The following is an 18,688-nucleotide window of genomic DNA, read 5'->3' on the forward strand; positions in this document are numbered from 1 at the left end:
CCAATAACACATTCAAATGATGGTTTGATTTTGCTGAGCAAATATTTTTCCAGATGATGCATAATAATTTAGAACCCACAAAATGTCAGGTTTTTCATGTTTAAACGAAGAATTGATCTGCATGTAAATGATCCATTCTGGATCCTTCAGTCTGTTAGGCCCTGTGGCTTCAATAGTGAGTTGGCAGACTGGCTTCTTCTCCTCTCAGATCTGGAGTGTGGAAGGGCAGACAGATAATTAAGGAACATAAATAAACTGATAAATAATAACAGAATAGTGTATTAGTCTTGGCACTACTAGGAAAAGATACCGAGACTAGGTAATTTATGAAGAAAAGAGGTTTAATTGACTCATGTTTCTGCAGGCTGTAGCATGACTGAGGAGGCCTCAGAAAACTTTCAATTATGGCAGAAGGTGAAGGGGAAGCAGGCTCGTCCTCACATGGCTGGAGCAGGAAAGAACGTGAAGGGGGAGGGGCTACATACTTTTAAACAACCAGATCTCATGAGGACTCGCTCACTATCACAAGAACAGCAAGGGAGAAATTCATCCCCAGGATCCAGTCGCCTCCCACCAGGCCCCTCCTCCAACATTGGGGATTACAATTCGACATGAAATTTGGGTAGAGACACAAATCCAAACCATATCAACTAGAGAAGGGATAATGCAACAGCAGCATACAGCAGGGAATCAAATCCAGACATAGTGGGTAAGAAAAGGTTCCCTCCAAAATACAGTGTTTAGATCTTCTTAAGGACAGCAATGAATCATTTTTACTCATCCCATCTTGAAGCCTTCTTCAGATCTTCAGGAGCCAATGAGGAGTGGCAGAAATAGGCCAAGTATGTCTCATTTTAAATGCCAGCTCCTCACATAGCAGCTATATGAAATGATTTTACTCTGAGCCTCATCCTTCTCATCTGAACAGACGAGAATAATACGTAGGTCACAAGAACTGTTATGAAGGTTAATTAACTTACAAGGTTTTAGTTTTGGTAACAGAGAATGCATTAAATAAATGATAGTTCTCTTTCTTCCAGCAATTCCTGCTGCCACCAAACACACCTTCTTTTATAATATTCAACTGTGATTTCTATCTAATTAAAGTAGCTTTTAAACCTAAATTATATGAACAGATATGAAGTAATCTAATATGGACAACAATCCAAGTAAATAAAAATGGACTCTCGGGCCAGGCACGGTGGCTCATGCCTGTAATCCCAGCACTTTGGGAGGCTGAGGCAGGCAGATCACAAGGTCAAGAGATCAAGACCATCTTGGCCAACATGGTGAAACCCCGTTTCTACTAAAAATATAAAAATTAGCTAGGCATGGTGGCGCCACCTGTAGTCCCAGCTACTCAGGAGGCTGAAGCAGGAGAATCCTTTGAACCTGGAAGTCGGAGGTCGCAGGGAGCCGAGATTGCACCACTGCACTCCAGCCTGGGAGACAGAGTCCCCAAAGCCTCCGTCTTTAAAAAAAAAAAAAAAAAAAAAAAGGACTCTCACGTAAACTGCTTTGCTATGGTAACATATTCAATTCAGAATGAACTGGAATATCACAAATCCTACATTTTGTGTAACATAGAACACAACAAGCAAATAGCAGAAAATAAAGGCATCCATTGTCCCCACTACCACAAGGAGTGTATTCAGGTTGATTAGTGAAAGACAGATCAGTTTTGATAGAGGTGAGAAGGGTTAAAATAGTATCCAAATGTAAAGAGGGGAGAAATCACGGTGTATTCCTGAATCTGCTTGAGGATCTGTTGTTGGTTTGCTGTTCTATTTCTTATATCTCATTTTGGAATATCTCATTTATTCCCACACACCTTTCGATCCCAGCATCTCTAAGCTTTTCAATCCCAGACCCATACGTGATGCTTCATGCTCTCTACTGAGCAACAGAATGGAACATTCCGCCAACTGAGGCTCACTGAATTTGGTTCATACCCTAGAGGCTTTTCCTCATTTAATGTACTAAAAGTGGAATTCATTTCCCTTTCCGAACCATTGGAATATTCCCCATTAGTTCCCGGCACACCATCCATCCTCTTATCCAAAGCAGAAACTTCAGAATTAATTCAGACATGTTCCTCTCATTTAGCCCCAATCCTTAGCCACACATCCCATCAGTCCTCAAGTACTCCTCTCTTCTGTCCTTTTATCCTGTAGCACAAGACACTGTCAAACAGCACCAACCCTCGCTCCCCAAGTGTACTGGGAAGTTACGTAGTGGCAGGACTGCCTGGGAGTTGGTTACAAGTGCAGAATCTCAGGCCCTATCCAGACCTACCAAATCTGAATCGGCATGTTAACAAGGTGTCCGGGTGACTCCATTACAACTATCATCAAACTTTTCCACTGCCTTTTTTTAGTTATAAGAATTTTCAAACACATAAGAATTATAGATAATAAAACACCCACATACCACTACCCAGATTTGTTACATGTTAATAATTATACTTTCTTGAAATATTTATTTTAAAACATTTTTTTTGAGATGGGGTCTTGCTGTGTTGTCCAGGCTGGTCTCAAATTCCTGTGCACAAGTGATCTTCCCACCTTAGCCTCCCGAGTAGCTGTGATCCTTCCACCTTAGCCTCCCGAGTAGAGGCACTCCACCCTGACTGAACAATGAAATATCAGAGTTGAAGGCCACTTCCCCACACTCCTCCCTAGGGTGACCCATGTGTCTCAGTTTGCCCAGGACCATTGCATCCCTCGAAACTTCTCAGTCCTGGGCAATCCTGAAATTCATGAATATTTGTCTCTCTCTCACATATTTACATATTCACGACATATGCCTGTTTTCACAAATAATACACAATTATTTTATGTGTTTAACTTTAAGCAAATAGCATCACGTTGTACACATTGCTCTTCAGTTAGTCCTTCATACAGCATTATTAGTTCTGAGATTTACTCTAATGGTATGTTAATATGAATCGAGTTATTTTAATTGCTGTTTCCTTTGCATGAATACACTCTATCCACTGTCTTCTGATGGAGGTGAGGGTTGCTTCCAGTGTTTTTGTTAGTTTTTAAATAATATGCCAACCAACAGTATAAATGTCTCCTTGTGCATATTTGGAAATTTCCTAGGGAAAATATCTAGAAGAGGCGTTACTGCTAAATCCTAAAGGATATCTATCGTCAGCTTTACTACATGGGGTCTGATTGCTCTCAAAGTGGCACAGTTCATGTTCTCCCATCAACAGTGTGAGAGCCCTTTTATCTTTGCCCACATTGCTTGGACCTATCAGACTTACGAAATATTGCAAGTCCGATGGGTGCGAGATGGTATTTGAATGTTTTAAGTTGTTTTTGCCTGCTTTAGTTAGCCAGGTGGAGCATCTTTCACTGGTTAATGGACCATCAAGTTTTCTGCTCTATGCCTTTTTTTCGTGCACACACATTGCTCATTATCCTTTTGAGGCATTCTGGATACTAATCTTTTGTGAATCATATGAACTGCAAATACCTTCTCCAAGTGAGGGTTTGCCTTATATTTTTATCTAGGAATTCCTTTGTTCTCTATATTAAAAAATTTTTAAATCGAGATATAATTCACATCCCATAAAACTCACTGAAGTGTGGAGTTCAGTGTTTTTTAGTAATCTTTTACTTTGTGTTTTTCAATATTTTATTTTAGACATTTCTATCCTGATACCATAATGCTATTCTCCTCCTATTAAAAACATAAATGTTTGCTTTTTGTTTTTATGTATTTAGTCTGATAAGAGTGGATTTTTGAGTGTGGAGTGATGAATTGATCTCAATTAATGTTTATCCATATAGATCTTAGTTGTTTTAGCAACACTTGTTGCATAATGTACCCACCTCCACTAGTTTGTAATGCCATTTCTATTATCTATCAAGTTCCCATAGATACATCAGTCAGTTTCTAAGCTCCATATTCTTTTGGTTTGTCTGTGAACCAGTATCACACAAATTATTTTTTATAACTTTATAATAAATCTTGATGTCTGTAAGGCACATCTTCTGACCTTGTTCTTTTTCATAACTCTTTTCTCATTCCAGGCCCTTTACTGTCCCCCGTAAATTTTAGGCCTGTTCTTTCAAATTCAACAAAAATGTTCCTGTGGATTTTGATTGGAATTGCACTGAATTTACAGACAGTTCAGGAAGAACTGCCATATTCAAATATCGACATCTTTATAATACTTGCATCCACAATTTGATATGTCTCTTACTTTCGTTAGGTCTCTCTTTATCCCTTGTAATTTTTACATGGTTATAATACTCCCTAAGTGCATATATTATTACTGGATTGCTTACTGGATATATTATAGTTTTAAATACTGTACTTTAGATTTATTATGCACATATCTATTACGTTTTCTTATTGAGTGTTGCTGGTATATAGGAATAAACTACTTTTGTACACTGATCTTATATCCTGCAATTTGGGTAAATTCTGTTATTTTTTTTTTTTATAGTCTGAGGAATACTGACAATCCTCTCATTTGTAAATGAGAGCAATTTACTTTCTTCCTTTCCAATTTTTATTACCTTTTAAAAAATTTGTCTTGCTGATTGTACTAGCCGGGATTTCCAGTACAATGCTGACTAGAAGTGGTAGAAGGCACTAGTTTGTCTTATTTTTGCCTTTAAAGGGAAGGGCTATACCAACATATCATTGATTATGGTGCCTGAGATAGGGTAGTGGCTTTTGAAAAATATATTTATTAGGTTAAACATTTTTCTTCTATATCCATAGTTTGCTAAGCGTTTTAACTCTGAGTGATGATTTTAATTGCTTTTCCTTTTAAAACTGATCTTAGAATTACTCTTCTTTAAGAAACCTTCCCAGCACTCTAAAGTTTAAATAAAAGCTCCTCATCTTTGATCCCACTGGATTTTGTGCTTCCTGCAGCAAGTTCAATTATCTGCTGATGTGTCTATGCTCCTCAGTAGCTTCTAAGCAAGTCAAGGGCAGGAACCTCATGTTTCATTCATGGCTGTATCCTCCAGAACCTGATGTAGATCACTAAAAACTGTACATAGCTATAAAATAACTTGTTGAAAATATGTTCAGGAAATTTTATTTTTCCTTCCTAACACCCAATTCTGTTTCTGACAATTAGGTTTAATTTACAAAGACAATAATAATAGCATAGAAAAGTTTTAGCTACCTACACATTTATATTTGTTTTTAATACAACAACTCATAGAATGCAAATATACATCTGAAAAATCACTGACTTCCTTCTTATAGCAAACAACAATACAAGTTGTTGCTACATTTCAAATCAAGTTCATATTTAGTTTCACATCATATTAGCTACTTATCTTTGTGTTATTATTAAAACAAAAATAAGACTCCCACATACTTTGATTTGTTCAGCATGTACTTTCTAAAGGTTTTTTCATATCTCAGTACTAAGATTATTTTAATTAATTCAAATGATTTTTTTTTAACCAATGCCAAAGGTCTTTTTAAATGCATTATGTTTGTCAGTGTCTGAATTCCCTCACCTGTTTAATACAGAACACTAAGCCACTTAATGATCATAGGACCTCAAATGCCATTTGAAAATATGAAACCTTTATCTTTTAACTGAGTTTTGCTTTCATGCATAGCATGGCTCAGAAATCACAGTTGCGATATTTATTAGCTGTCTTTGCAAAACTGTGGGTAATACATCTTTCACATTTCATTGAGAAGAAAAGAAATTTAATCTCACCAGGCTCTCCATTATTAGTTCTCCCTCTTGATTTTTTTTTTCCCATGGGGATTTTATGTTGGCCAGATGGGACTCTGAATAATCCACAGACCAGTCAGTATTTTACAGTGGCAAAGTGGAAAAGCAAAATCTATTTTTGAGTTAGGAAATTAAATTAAATTAAATGTCATCTAGCTCACTATATCCAAACTAGTCATTATTTTGTTCATATTCAATATTATACAATTATTCTCTTACAAAAGAGAATACCTTCATTTTTGTCAACTTAACTTCAGTTCTGTGTTTATCTTGTTCCACTAGATAACAGTAATTAGCCACTCAATTGCACCCTCTATTCCCCTGAATTCTATCAATACTAAGGAGTATTCTATGAACCACATTTTTACGCTGGATCTACTTCCTGGGGAATGCCAATTAAATTTCATTAACAGCAAAAAATTAAACAGCCCTTTCCATATTCATCACAGAATATCTATCTTCCATGAAGCAGAGTTGCTGAATGAAATGTTTGAGAATCAATCTGGTGGGAAATTGCTTATTTCTCAAATTGACCCAATTCTCCTTTTTAAATATTCAGAGGCTTCTATCTTCAGGTAGTTGCCCTCATGGTCAGAAATCTCTTAAATGGAGAAATAATGATAAGGTAACATAGTTTGTCATAAATGGTTTCAAATAGTGTAACATCTCAAAGTGTGCATTCCACATATTTCATCTATAGAGTAAATAAAAAGAAGTTTCATTTGGAGCCTCCTCATCTTCGTCTATTGTCTTAATGATGTCTAAGAATGTGCCCGTTCTATATAAAACCAGATATCTGATTTCCAGAAAAGTACTGAATTATTTTGTTTTAGTTCTGCTAGGCAGGACCAATAAAAGCACGTCCTTAAAGAATCTATCTTTTGCCTGATCTACTTATTCCTACATTCTATTCAAAGTTTACCCCTTCCCCATCTAGCCACACTGAACAATAGGGACTTTCTCAACTGGATCATTTCCTTTCTTATATCTTTGACTTTGTATGCAAGAGTCTGTCTAAAAGGCATGTTCCTTTTCTTCACTATTTACGTAAATATCCACTTTTCCTTCAAAACTCTGATCAGATTCCATGTTTATGATGTGTTCCTTAAATATGTCCTCCTAAACACACACACACACACACACACACACACACACACACGGACAGACTTAGCTTTCCAGTTCTCCAATAATATTTCATAGATTAGCTCTTCAAATTAGAATTATTTGTCTATGCTCTCTTTTCTTATCAGATTTTGAGGTCTTGGACTTCCAAGAGGACTCTGACTTCCTTTTCATCTTTGGATCCCAGGACCTAGGCCAGCACTGCCATGGTAACAGGCACACAATGGGCATTTATAAATAATTAAATGACTAAATTAAACATGTGGAATACTGTAAAAATTATTCTTAAATTCTGGATAACACTAATTCTCCTATACTGAAGTCAGTATCTGTGACTATAATGACCAGAAGTAGATATGTTACCTTTTAAGTTTAATTTTCAAAATTTTTCATAAGACAGAAGTAAATCTTAAAATTCCTAACAGCAATAAGAAAGAAAAATGGCACCTGAATTTATTTGCCAAAATTAACTCATATTTAAAATAGAAAGCATCTTTAAAAAAATGAGAGTGTGGGGTGCAGTGGCTTTCGCCTGTAATCCCAGCACTTCGGGAAGCCGTGGTGGGCAGATCACTTGAGGCTAGGAGTTCAACACCAGCCTGGACAACATGGTGAAAACCTCTTCCTACTAAAACTACAAAAATTAGCCAGGCATGGTGGCACCTGCCTATAATCCTGGCTACTTGGGTGGTTGAGGCATGAGAATCCCTTAAACCCAGGAGGCAGAGGCTGCAGTGAGCTGAGATTGTGCCACTGCACTCCAGCCTGGGTGACAGAATGAGACTCTGTCTCAAAAAATTAAATAAATAAATAAATAAATAAAAAAGGAGAGCGAACTGAGTAAAAAAAGACTTTTCAACTAAATTAGCTCCTGTGACTGCTTTATAAACAAATCTTAATGGTTAGTTTGCAAAAGAGCAAGGGCAATTGAAGTTAACAGAATTAAGGGCTAAACAGTAACTCTGATTATTTCAGTAGGTGACTAGGGGAAGGACTGAGCAAGGACAGTCAAATGGCCCTAACCCAACCAATTTACAAACACCCTAAAATGCCCAAATTATATTTCGTTCTCTTTTTAGCTCATTTTAAACTGAGCAATCATTTTTATTGTAAAAACAAACAAAAAATAAACCAAATTATAAAAATATTCACTTAAGTTACCCAACATTTCAATGTGTGATTCCTTTCTTCCTTATTGCTTTTCTAATAACTGCAAGGGTTTAACTTTCAGTTACAACAATTAAAATGATTTCACTAAGAATGTGCCTGGATGCTTAAAAAGAGGAAGCATCGTTATGAATTTCAAAACAGAAATATTTGAAAACGTTTATGAAGGAAGCCTTGTGAGCATTCTTGGAATTAACTTTTCTCCTACCTACTGTATCCCCAACCACCAATTTAAAAAAAAGAAAAACACACTTTGGGTGGAGCAAAGAACTCTTTTCAAATGTTAAACAATAACTGGAAATCCGGAAAATGTATTCTCTTGTATCCAGTGGGAAAACACTTTAAAGTCGCCCCTGCCCCACCTTTCTGTTTGCTAAGAATTGTTTAGCATGAGATGTGCTCAGTGGTTTCTAGTTTGAACAGAAAGTTCAGTTATAACTGCCTGAAATATAATGCCATCTGTGTTAATTTTCCCTTCTGAAACACGATTTTTTTTTCCCCCAAACATAACAAGTACCTGGTCCTAATAACCTACATCAGTGTATCAACTCACCTAATTCTTCACTTTAACCAGTGGTGAAATTAAACATACAGAACATAAATATAGAATATAAAAATGTGAGCTTTACTGCAAATGTAAATCATAACAAGTACATCTATAAATCCAAATATTTAAAAATATTCTGATTAATAAGTAATTATGAGTTATATGTATTTACCAGGGTGGAGGTAGCTATGGAGTGAGAAAGAGGACACAACACACTCCACAATATAGTTAGTGAACTGAGAGCCAGATGACCAAAGAATCCCAGAATCACTTTGACTTCACATTCTCCAAATCTATACTTACACCTCTACCGGGGACAGCAGCATCTGGCATGTGGAGACCGTTTGAGAACAAAATTTAGATTTATTAATGATATATTTTAAGTTACTTTAAATACTGTGAAGTAATATACCACTGTAAACATCATTATATATTTGTATTTGAGCTGATGAGTTCCTGTAAAATATCATCCTGACAGTTTTCTAATGTAAGAAGTGGGCTTAATCTGTTTTCTTGAACTCCTGACCTCAGGTGATCCACCCACCTTGGCCTCCCAAATGCTAGGATTACAGGCGTGAGCCACTACGCCCGGCCTCTTAATCTCTTTTCTACCAAACTACTCATGAAGAAAAATGTAAACATTTTTAGAGCTTATTTGCATTTCAAAGAAGGCTTAAATTCCATACATGATTTTTTATTGTAGCTTGACATTTCTTTCACATCTATAATAGTGTTCAAGAGCATCCCAAAGTATATATATATATTTTTTTTGTATTTTCAGAGTCATGGTCTCTAATATCAGCCCCAACACTGATTCTAGAAAGTTTATGTGGTGCCAGGTTTTCTATTCTCGGGAAATGGAGAATGTGTAATAAGCAGTCTCATTGGACATGTCCCTAAAATAGCCGGGCACATATGACTTAGCGCCTAATGTTTCCTGTTTCCTATTGAGCCTTTGTAGGCATGAGTTCAACAGAACTGTTTGGGAACAGAACATTTCCCGAATCATCATGATACAGACTTGAAAAACAAAACAGAAGACAGAGGCACAACCGCTGCTGCTATCTGAAAGTCATGGGAATTTTGACTCAATAAATTCTTATGTTCCTAATTCTCAACCTTTTATTTCTCAGCTGTGGGTTCCTCTCTTGAGGAACTGACAAGTGCACACTTTTGCAGACATACGACCCTGGAGGCAGGTCCAGCTTCTCCATCTTCCTTTGTCCAGAAGGAGCTCTAAAATAAATTCCTAATTTGTTACAAGGACAGGCTTAACACAGCAAGCAAATGTTTAACAGTCCATATGTGCCTATTTTGTTTGTGTTTGTGTGCCTTGTTATTTATCACTTTGCATTAGTCATACCTAGCTTTCTTTAGGCTCTGAACTTGTTTCCTGAAGTTGCTGTATATGTATTATGTGAGAACTGACAGTTCATGTTTCAACTGTTTTTTATTCATACCCTCTCTTTTTCCTGACATCTACTGGGTGTGTTAAATTAATACGTGATGGCAAAATAAACTGGCTATAATTAAATGACAAATTTTAACTTGCGAATCTTTAAACAAAACGGACAAAACCATATGACTGATGATGTTATAACATTATCAATAAAATGATGTCTACTTAAAATATTATTACAGTAGACAAAGTAAAACAATAAAAGAATAACTCTTTTTAGTTCCTTTATAATGAAAGCAATTTGTTTTGTATATTATTTTGCATATTTTTTCAAATAACATAGCCCATTAGATAGCTATGTGTTCATATCTCCAGTAAAGATTTCATGTCAATAACCAGTCTTGAAACCTCTTGCCCACAACTATCCCTTAGTACCTTTTAAAAACATAACTGGACAAGTGGACAAGAGGAAGAGCATCAATATTGCCAAATTTGACTAATACTCACGAGAGGATATTCCCAATATAAGCATAGTAGGAGCAACAGTAGGGCGTGGTTCCATCACAGCAGTAAGATCTGCAATCTTTGCCACACTGAGCAAGGCAATCATCTACAAAACAAAAACCACATGTGAGCAGTTATGTTGGTAAAATAACAGTTTCAGGAAAAATTATTCTATTTCACATCTTAATCAGCCAGTGACCACTCTTTAGTGGTTTTAATTCTTCATTTTCATCCTCAGGATTCAAAAACATTTGTAAGGATCTAAACTAGCCTCTCTTCCCCATTAGACTCTAAGCTGTAAAGACATAGACAGTTCTTGAATCTTCTACACCAAGCACCATAACTGCTAGTCAGGGTTAGTTGAATGGGATAAGGAAGGAAGGAACGAACAATGAAACTACTCAGTCATTGGATTTGTCCATAGAGTTTTATAATAATTTTTAAACGATAAAGTCTGCTTAATTAGGAGTAGTGGCTCATGCCTGTAATCCCAGCACTTTGGGAGGCCAAGGCAGGTGGATCACTTGAGGTCAGGAGTTTGAGACCAGCTTGGCCAACATGGTAAAACCCTGTCTCTACTAAAAATACAGAAATTAGCTGGGTATGGTGGTGCACACCTGTAATCCCAGCTACTCAGGAGGCTGAGGCAGGAGAATTGCTTGAACCCAGGAGATGGAGTGAGCTGAGATGCCACTGCACTCCAGCCTGGGAAATAAAACCAAAAAAATAAAAAATTCTTCTAACTTTAGGGTATTATATTCTCAACTAATCTCAATTAATAGAAAGGTTTAGTTGCATGGATAATACCAGAAAGGAATAATTTTGAAATGATGAATATTTTCCATGATAGTGCATTACATGCTTTTCTTTTTGTGCTATTTTTTTTACCTTCATAATTACAGTTTGCATACATATGGTAACACAATGAATCAGTATCCTGTAAATTCATTTGAATTAAAAGATGATTGGTTATAGGAAGAAATCCCCATAGACAATTATTTTGTAAATAATTAAGAGTTTACTTAATGTCAGATTGAGGAATCAATAAGGTATAAAACAGTACTATGTAAAGGGGAAAGAGTTATTTTCTGAATAAAGGATCAGCAATTACTATTTTTTCCATATACTTTTCAGCAAGAAAAATTATACTAAAAATGTTGGATAAAAATTACTCAAGCTTTGGAGTATTCTTTATTCCACCTAAATGATTTATGTTTAACATGCTAAGGTTGTCACTCAGTTAGTCATATAAATTATGATGAATATAGAAGTTTCAGATACATGATTAGGAAAATATTAAGTACAGTCTGAAAATTTAGGTTGTACATTTAAGAATCACAAAATAATCAATTTCCAACTCAATTGCTAAATGTAATATTATTATATAAATTATATAAAACTTTTGCTTCCCTGTCAAAGCTGTAACATTAAAAGTACAAAATATATTTATGTCTACATGTCCATGTAATTGATTTATCCAGAAAGGAAATGTTACATTGCTTTTAAATCACTTCCCTGCTAAGATGATTCTTTACAAAGAGATGTGATTAAAAGGCAGCAAAGTTCAGCCACCATTAACAATTATGCACGGCTTTTGTGGACAAATGGAAAAGTTCATATTTTCTTCCCCTCAATTTTATTTTTACATTATAGCTTGACAAACATGACCCTTGAGGTTTACCTCTGGATTGTGGTAATAACGAATGAAAAAGGAAAATAATTACCTTTGTGAGATTCAATAAATTCTTAGTCCACTTTTAAAATTTGAAGACAGAAACACAATCTAATGATTTAGATACAAGGGAGAAGCCAATATATTGACAATAAATGCCTTTTACAGAGTACGACAGACTTTTAAAGGCTATTTAATTTACAGTTTTCTTGGTGAATTTCCATAGCTCTCATTTTTAGTGCTGTTTAATTTATTCAAATATTTAGACTAGTCAGTTATAAAAAGGGCTTAGCAGGGATGTTTTGCTTCACGTTCTTAAAAGCCATTCAATGCACACCCACTGCCATCTGATCTTTGACAAAGTCAGCAAAAATAAGTAATGAGGAAAGGACTCCCTATTCAATAAATGGTGCTGGGATAACCAGTTAGCCATACGCAGAAGAATGAAACTGGACCCATATCTTTTACTGTATACAAAAATTAACTCAAAATAGATTAAAGATGTAAATGAAAGACTTCAGACTATAAGACTCCTATAAGAAAAGCTAGGAAACACCCTCCCTGACATGAGCCTTGGGAAGGAATTTATAACTAAGTCCTCAAAGCAATTGCAACAAAAGCAATTGACAAGCAGAACTTAATTAAACTAAAGAGCTTCTGCACAGCAAAATAAACTATCAACAGAGTAAACAGACAATCTACAGAATGGGAGAAAATATTTGTAAACTATACATCTGACAAAAGCCTAATACCCAGAATCCATAAGGAATTTAAATAATTGAACAAGCAAAAACCAAATAATCCCATTAAAAAATGGGCAAAGGACATTAACAAGACACTTCGCAAAGGAAGACATACAAGCAGCCAACCAACACAACAAAAAAATGTTCAACAAGTCACCAATCATCAGAGAAATGCAAATCGAAACCACAGTGAGATACCACTTCACACCAGAAGGCTATGATTGAAAAGTCAACAACAACAACAACAACAACAACAACAACAAACAGATACTGGTGAGCCTGTGGATAAAGGAAATACTTATACACTGTTAGTGGAAATGAGTTCAGCCACTGTGGAAAGCAGTTTGGAGATTTCTCAGAGCTTTAATCAAAACTACCATTTGACTCAGTAATCCCATTGCTGAGCTATATATCTATCCAAAAGGAAATAAATCATTCTATCAAAAAGACAAGTGCATTTGTGTATTCATCACAGCACTATTCAAAATAGCAAAGACACTGATTCATCCTAAGTGTCCGTCAGTAGTGGACCCAGTAAAGACAATGTGGTACATATACATTGTGGAATACTATGCAGCCAGAAAAAACTAATAAAATCATGTCCTTTGCAGCAACATGGATGCAGATGGAGGCCATAATCCTATGCAAATTAATGCAGGAACAGAAAACCAAATATCGCATGTTCTCATAAGTGAGAGCTAAACATCAGCTAATCACGGACATAAAGATGGCAGCAATAGACACTGGAACTACTAGAGGGAGTTGGAAAGGGAATGGGGAGGGGTTGAAAAACTATTGGGTACTATGTTCAATACCTGGGTGATGGAATCAATTATACCTCAAACCTCAGCATCACACAATACACCCATGAATAAATCTGCACATGTATTCCCTGAGTTTAAAATTAAAGAAGTTGAAATTATTTTACAAAATATAAAATAAAAGCCATTCTGACTGTGAGAGAGCTAATGTCCTCACTATTCTGTCAGAGTAGGACAACCTATGTCTAAGTAACTTCATGGGTGCCTTTTGAACCATGCCCAGGACAGTGACATCTTATTAAACTCTCCATGAATATCAAAGATTCAATTACTACCATTTTATTTCAGTGACTACACTTATGGGTGTTATCAAAATATTTTGAGCCAATGTTACAGGAAACCAAGCCCAAAATCTTGCAGCCAAGAAGCTGGATTATACCTGCAGTAAACCTCTGGATCTTTTTACACACTGGTCATTGTTTTTATAGCATCTTCCAATGCTCTTGTCTACTTCCCAGAATTAAACTGCCCAAAAGAGGAGATTTAACAGAATGACAAACACATTCACAATCACAGCCTCTCCAAAATGAAATTTCAACCATACCTCAAAGCCTTTTTTATGTTAATTGCTTTCTCTGGGTTCCTTGAGTATAATTGGACACAGATCAGTGTTCCCGCCATACAGTAGTTTTTTCTCACTGGATAAACAATAGATCATTCCAGTTTGTCCCAGAAGATAAATAATATTACTTCTAATGTCCAAGTTAGTGTCCCTGAAAATCAGACAAACTTTCTTCAATAACTTTTTCCTTAAAGGTAAGGTCTGGAAGAAGGTCGCTTAACTCACCCCTGCCTCCCACCTTAAGGAATCTGCGGAACAGGAAAAGCAGTATCTGGCTTGAAGCACTTGCTTAGAAATGGCCCTTGCAAGCTTTAGCTAAGATAAGAGAGGAAGGAAAGGGAGGGGACGGAGTTACTGGCTGAGGTCTGGAAGGTAAAACCTTGACCAAATCCTGCCTTTGTAGCCTGCAGTAGGAGTCAGACAATAATATCCACACTTCAGTGGGTCTACTTCCAAAAGTAGCTCTATGGTACAACATTATGCTTCAGGTATAGAAACCTTTTTCTTATTTGTTTAGCCAAATGAAATGTGAATCTAATGCATCTGCTTTGGGGAAAATAATTTGGATTATGAGCAGGGCATGTACTTAGATTTTTGTCCCATAAAGCTGGCAATTCATTTAATACCATAATCTATTTTGATTTCCGTGGTGTTCCAGCATCTAACCTCAACCCTTCCTTCCAGCCAACCTCTTAGTTCCAACCAAACTGAAATATCCTTTGTTGAAGGTACAGATCTTGATTTTTGCCTTTGTTCACACTACATCCTACTATATCCTACTCCATCTCGCTTAGTCTAGGGTTTCTCTATTTTTCAACGGTCTAGTTACTTCAAGTCTTCCTCAATTCAGTTTTCCTGAGCAAATATTGATTGATCTTTTTGCTGAACAAAATAAACATTGTTCTCATGAAGCTTACTCGTTTAAGCCAGCAATAAGGTCTTCTTCTTTGAACGTCTATGGCGCATGATTTTACCTCTCCTATGACACAACCTTTTATACCTTAAATTAATTTATGATCATACCGTACTTCCCAGAGAAGACTGATAAGAACATGACCTTTTACGACTCAACATAGCTCACTCAATAAGTAATAGCTGAATGAATATGAAAAGCATAAAAAGCCCTCTGAATAAGAAGTCCAGGAATGGAAACCAAAGAGCTTATTAGCTAAACACTTCTTAGCAAATATAACAAGTCAACTTAGCACTGGCTTACAGCTACTTGGTAGCTTTCTAGAGAGGGATTTCAAAGAAGAAAAATGAATGGACTGAAAACACTCTAAACTAACCATCCTTGTAGCTGGCCGGCTTCACTGACTTCCTGAGCCCTGAGGAGTTGGGCACCTAGTACTGGGATAACAGGAGGAAGGGAGAGATGTGTGAAGCAGAAGCTTTCAGTTTACCACAGGGAATGTAATAAAGAAACAAACAAAATTGTGCTTCAATGGAGTGGTTTGAGTATGTGTGAGTGAAGGTATTAAACACTGTCGAGCAGAGGAGGTGAAAAGCATAATTGCTTCGAAAGAACTAATAAAGAGATTTTTTTCAATAGAAAACGAATATTAATGCAATTGACTGTTAATCCCTCAAATTCTGAAAACCTTATATAAATTTAATAAAAGAAATAAATGTTATAAACAGATTAAATGTAAATTCTCTTCATTCAATAGGAAGGACTTATCCTACTTCTATGAATTTCTATATTAGAAAGTGAGCATTTTTTCCTGCTATAAAACATCTTAAAATGATAACTTCTAGACAGCCACTAATTTGCATTTCAATAAACAGACTGAAAATGTCTTCAGAAGTTATGATGACTTTTCTGGCAAAGCTGAATGAGAAATTCAATTCTTTTAATGCTCAGGTACAACGTTGAAGAACATCATTTCAGCTGCAGCGTCTTTTTGAGTATCAAAGGTAAATTGCAGTGCTCTATATACATTCAGTATTGGAGGGTCATGGGTGAGCCTGTGATTTTTGTCATAGGACGTTAGAGACACAAAAACATTTTACAAAGAACTCTGCTTTTAGCTTGCATTGTTTTGTGAATATGAACTGATGCAAAGACCAAATGTGTAAGAAACTTTATACCTGAATAACCAATGAAAGGCCCTTTGGGGTTCCATATTAATCACAGAACCAGAAAACCCACTTTGCTTCATTAATTATTAGCAGTTCTTACTACGAATAATTAGAAGGGAAATGAGATGCTCTTCTCTTATAGAAGTGTTTATCCAAGTCTACTTACGAAGATTAGACCCTGGGTGAATTCATGCTTCTCAAAAACCTTATGTTTGACTTCAGTGCACCCAATAGTCCAGTCTACCACACTTGTGAATCTTCCAAAGAACAAAAACAAAGCTCTAAGCCTTTTCATTTGTAAGAGGAGAAACGAGGAATATTCAGAAAGCAGAAGGTGGAGAGGCCAGTGCCTAGCCTATAGATAAGTTTATTTGGATATAGTTTACTCTTACCAGAGAGTCAAATCCCCTAAACGCGAGATTACCATTTCCAAGGTGGAAAGGAAAAGAAAAGAAATGCAAAAAGGAAAGGTTAAAGGAAAAGGAACAAAACAAAACCGCGTGAGGGTCGAAGTGCGCGGGTTTCTGCCGTCGCCCTCGCAGGGACCATACCATGTCTGCCCTTCTGCAAAGGTCCCGGTCCGTCCAGCTCCATCGCGTTGGCCAGACCGTGACCCAAGCGCAGCATCACGCCTTTGACCCTCTCCGCCGCCCTCTGTCACTGACCTGCATAGACAAAGAGCAGGACAAACTTCGGAAGCAAGACCCCTGGACGCACGGGCAGCCTCGGCGCGTCCATCCAAGCCGGTGGCCTGAGGTTGCGCGCCAGAAAGAGGCTTGGAGCGAAGGGAGATCCCGGAACCGGAGGGAATGGGAGGATGGAGGGCGATCAGATGGAGGCGGCAGCGCTCCAGAGAGTGGGGTGGAGCGGAGACCCGGCCATTGCCTAGGGAGTCTTCGAAGGGACCCCGGGCTGGTAGCGTCCCGGGCCGGCGAGTGCGGCGCTCCGCGGAGCTGGGGCGCGCGTGGCCCGCGATGGGCTGCGCTGGGGCCCGGGTCTCTTTGTCTCACCCCCTGCGCTCAGTCGCGGGGAAGGCGGCCACTCCGGCGTCTTCGGCCACCCAGGCTCACATTTCATCTCCGCGGGTGGCAACAACGCCGGGCGGGGGGCGGGGGTGGCCCCGACTCCTCCCCAAGCTCTGGTTCTTCCTTCTAAAGGGTAACTATGGGACCAAGAAACTTTTTCTAACCCCTTGCTTTGGCGATTGCTGTAGAGTTCAGCCTGCTCCTTTTTAGCCCTATCCTCTACAATTTTTTTTTTCCTAGGCCATGAAGAACTTTGCTTTTTATCTTTAAACAAATGGAATTTTCAAGGTTGAAGGTACTGGACAAAGAGTGATAGTGAAAAAAAACCCAGGATTGGGAAGTACAGAAAGTGTATGGCATCTCTGCTGAAAGCTGATAAAATGTTTATTATTTTTTCTTGTAAAGTCAGGAAAAGAAAAACAAAACAAAACAAGCATGCACACTGTCCTTACGGTTTTGACAATGTTTTGGAGTTACAGACCTATGCAATTAGGCAAGAGAAATAAAATGATTTATAAAAATCGAAAGCTAAATTGTCATTAGCAAATAAGATACATGTATACATGGAAAATCCAAATTAATCGACTCTAAAGCTCTTGTTTAGAAAACCAAGCTGGATGCAGTGGCTCACACCTGTAATCCCAGCACTTTGGGAGGCCGCAGTGGGTGGATCACCTGAGGTCAGGAGTTTGTCTGGGAAACATGGTAAAAAACAGTAGATAAAGTACTTTCCTATGATCTTTCTCAACAGCAATTATTTTGTTGGCATCATTAATGCTTTACTGGGGCAACTACTCTGTGCAAGACCTAACATCAAGTGTGGGATGGTTTGAGGAAGTAACTTTCTTTTTAAAAAATAATTTCAACTTTTATTTTGGATTCAGTGGGTACATCTGCAGTTTTGTTGCATGGGTATATTGTATGGTGCTGAGGTTTGGGATATGAGTGATCCCATCACCCAGGTAGTAGTGAACATAGTACCCATTCATCCTTGCCTTCCCCTTCTATAATCCCCAGTGTCCATTATTGCCATCTTTATATTCATGAGTACCCAATATTTAGCTCCCATTTGTAAGTTAGAATATATAGTATTTGTTTTTCTATTCCTGCATTAAATCATTTTTAATTATAGTCTCCAGAGACATACACGTTGCTGCAAAGAACATGGTTTTTTATTTTTTATGACTGTATAGTATTCCGTGGTATATAAGTTCCACATTTTCTTTTTCCAGTTCTCCATTGAAGGCCGCCTACATTTATTTCATGTCTTTGCTATGGTGAATAATGCTGCAATAAATATATGAATGCATGTGTGT

General features: G+C 37.2%; 1 protein-coding gene and 1 long non-coding RNA gene across 2 annotated transcripts in view; one reads left to right on the plus strand and one right to left on the minus strand.

Moving 5' to 3' along the window:
• The window catches only part of CYYR1 (cysteine and tyrosine rich 1), a 108,342-nt gene extending 90,918 nt beyond the window's left edge, over positions 1–17,424 (minus strand). Inside the window, 4 exon segments of the mRNA XM_064380076.1 lie at positions 10,471–10,573; positions 17,013–17,162; positions 17,165–17,340; positions 17,342–17,424. Coding sequence (XP_064236146.1) covers positions 10,471–10,573; positions 17,013–17,162; positions 17,165–17,340; positions 17,342–17,424 — 512 coding nt within the window.
• LOC135276389 (uncharacterized) overlaps positions 1–18,688 on the plus strand; it is a 248,628-nt gene that overhangs the window by 20,574 nt on the left and 209,366 nt on the right. The gene's annotated exons all lie outside the window — the stretch shown is intronic.

The sequence above is a fragment of the Aotus nancymaae genome, unplaced genomic scaffold, assembly GCF_030222135.1.
Source record: "Aotus nancymaae isolate 86718 unplaced genomic scaffold, 86718_ANA_hifiasm-v0.15.2.pri h1tg000022l_1, whole genome shotgun sequence".
In the NCBI taxonomy this organism is placed as follows: Eukaryota; Metazoa; Chordata; class Mammalia; order Primates; family Aotidae; genus Aotus; species Aotus nancymaae.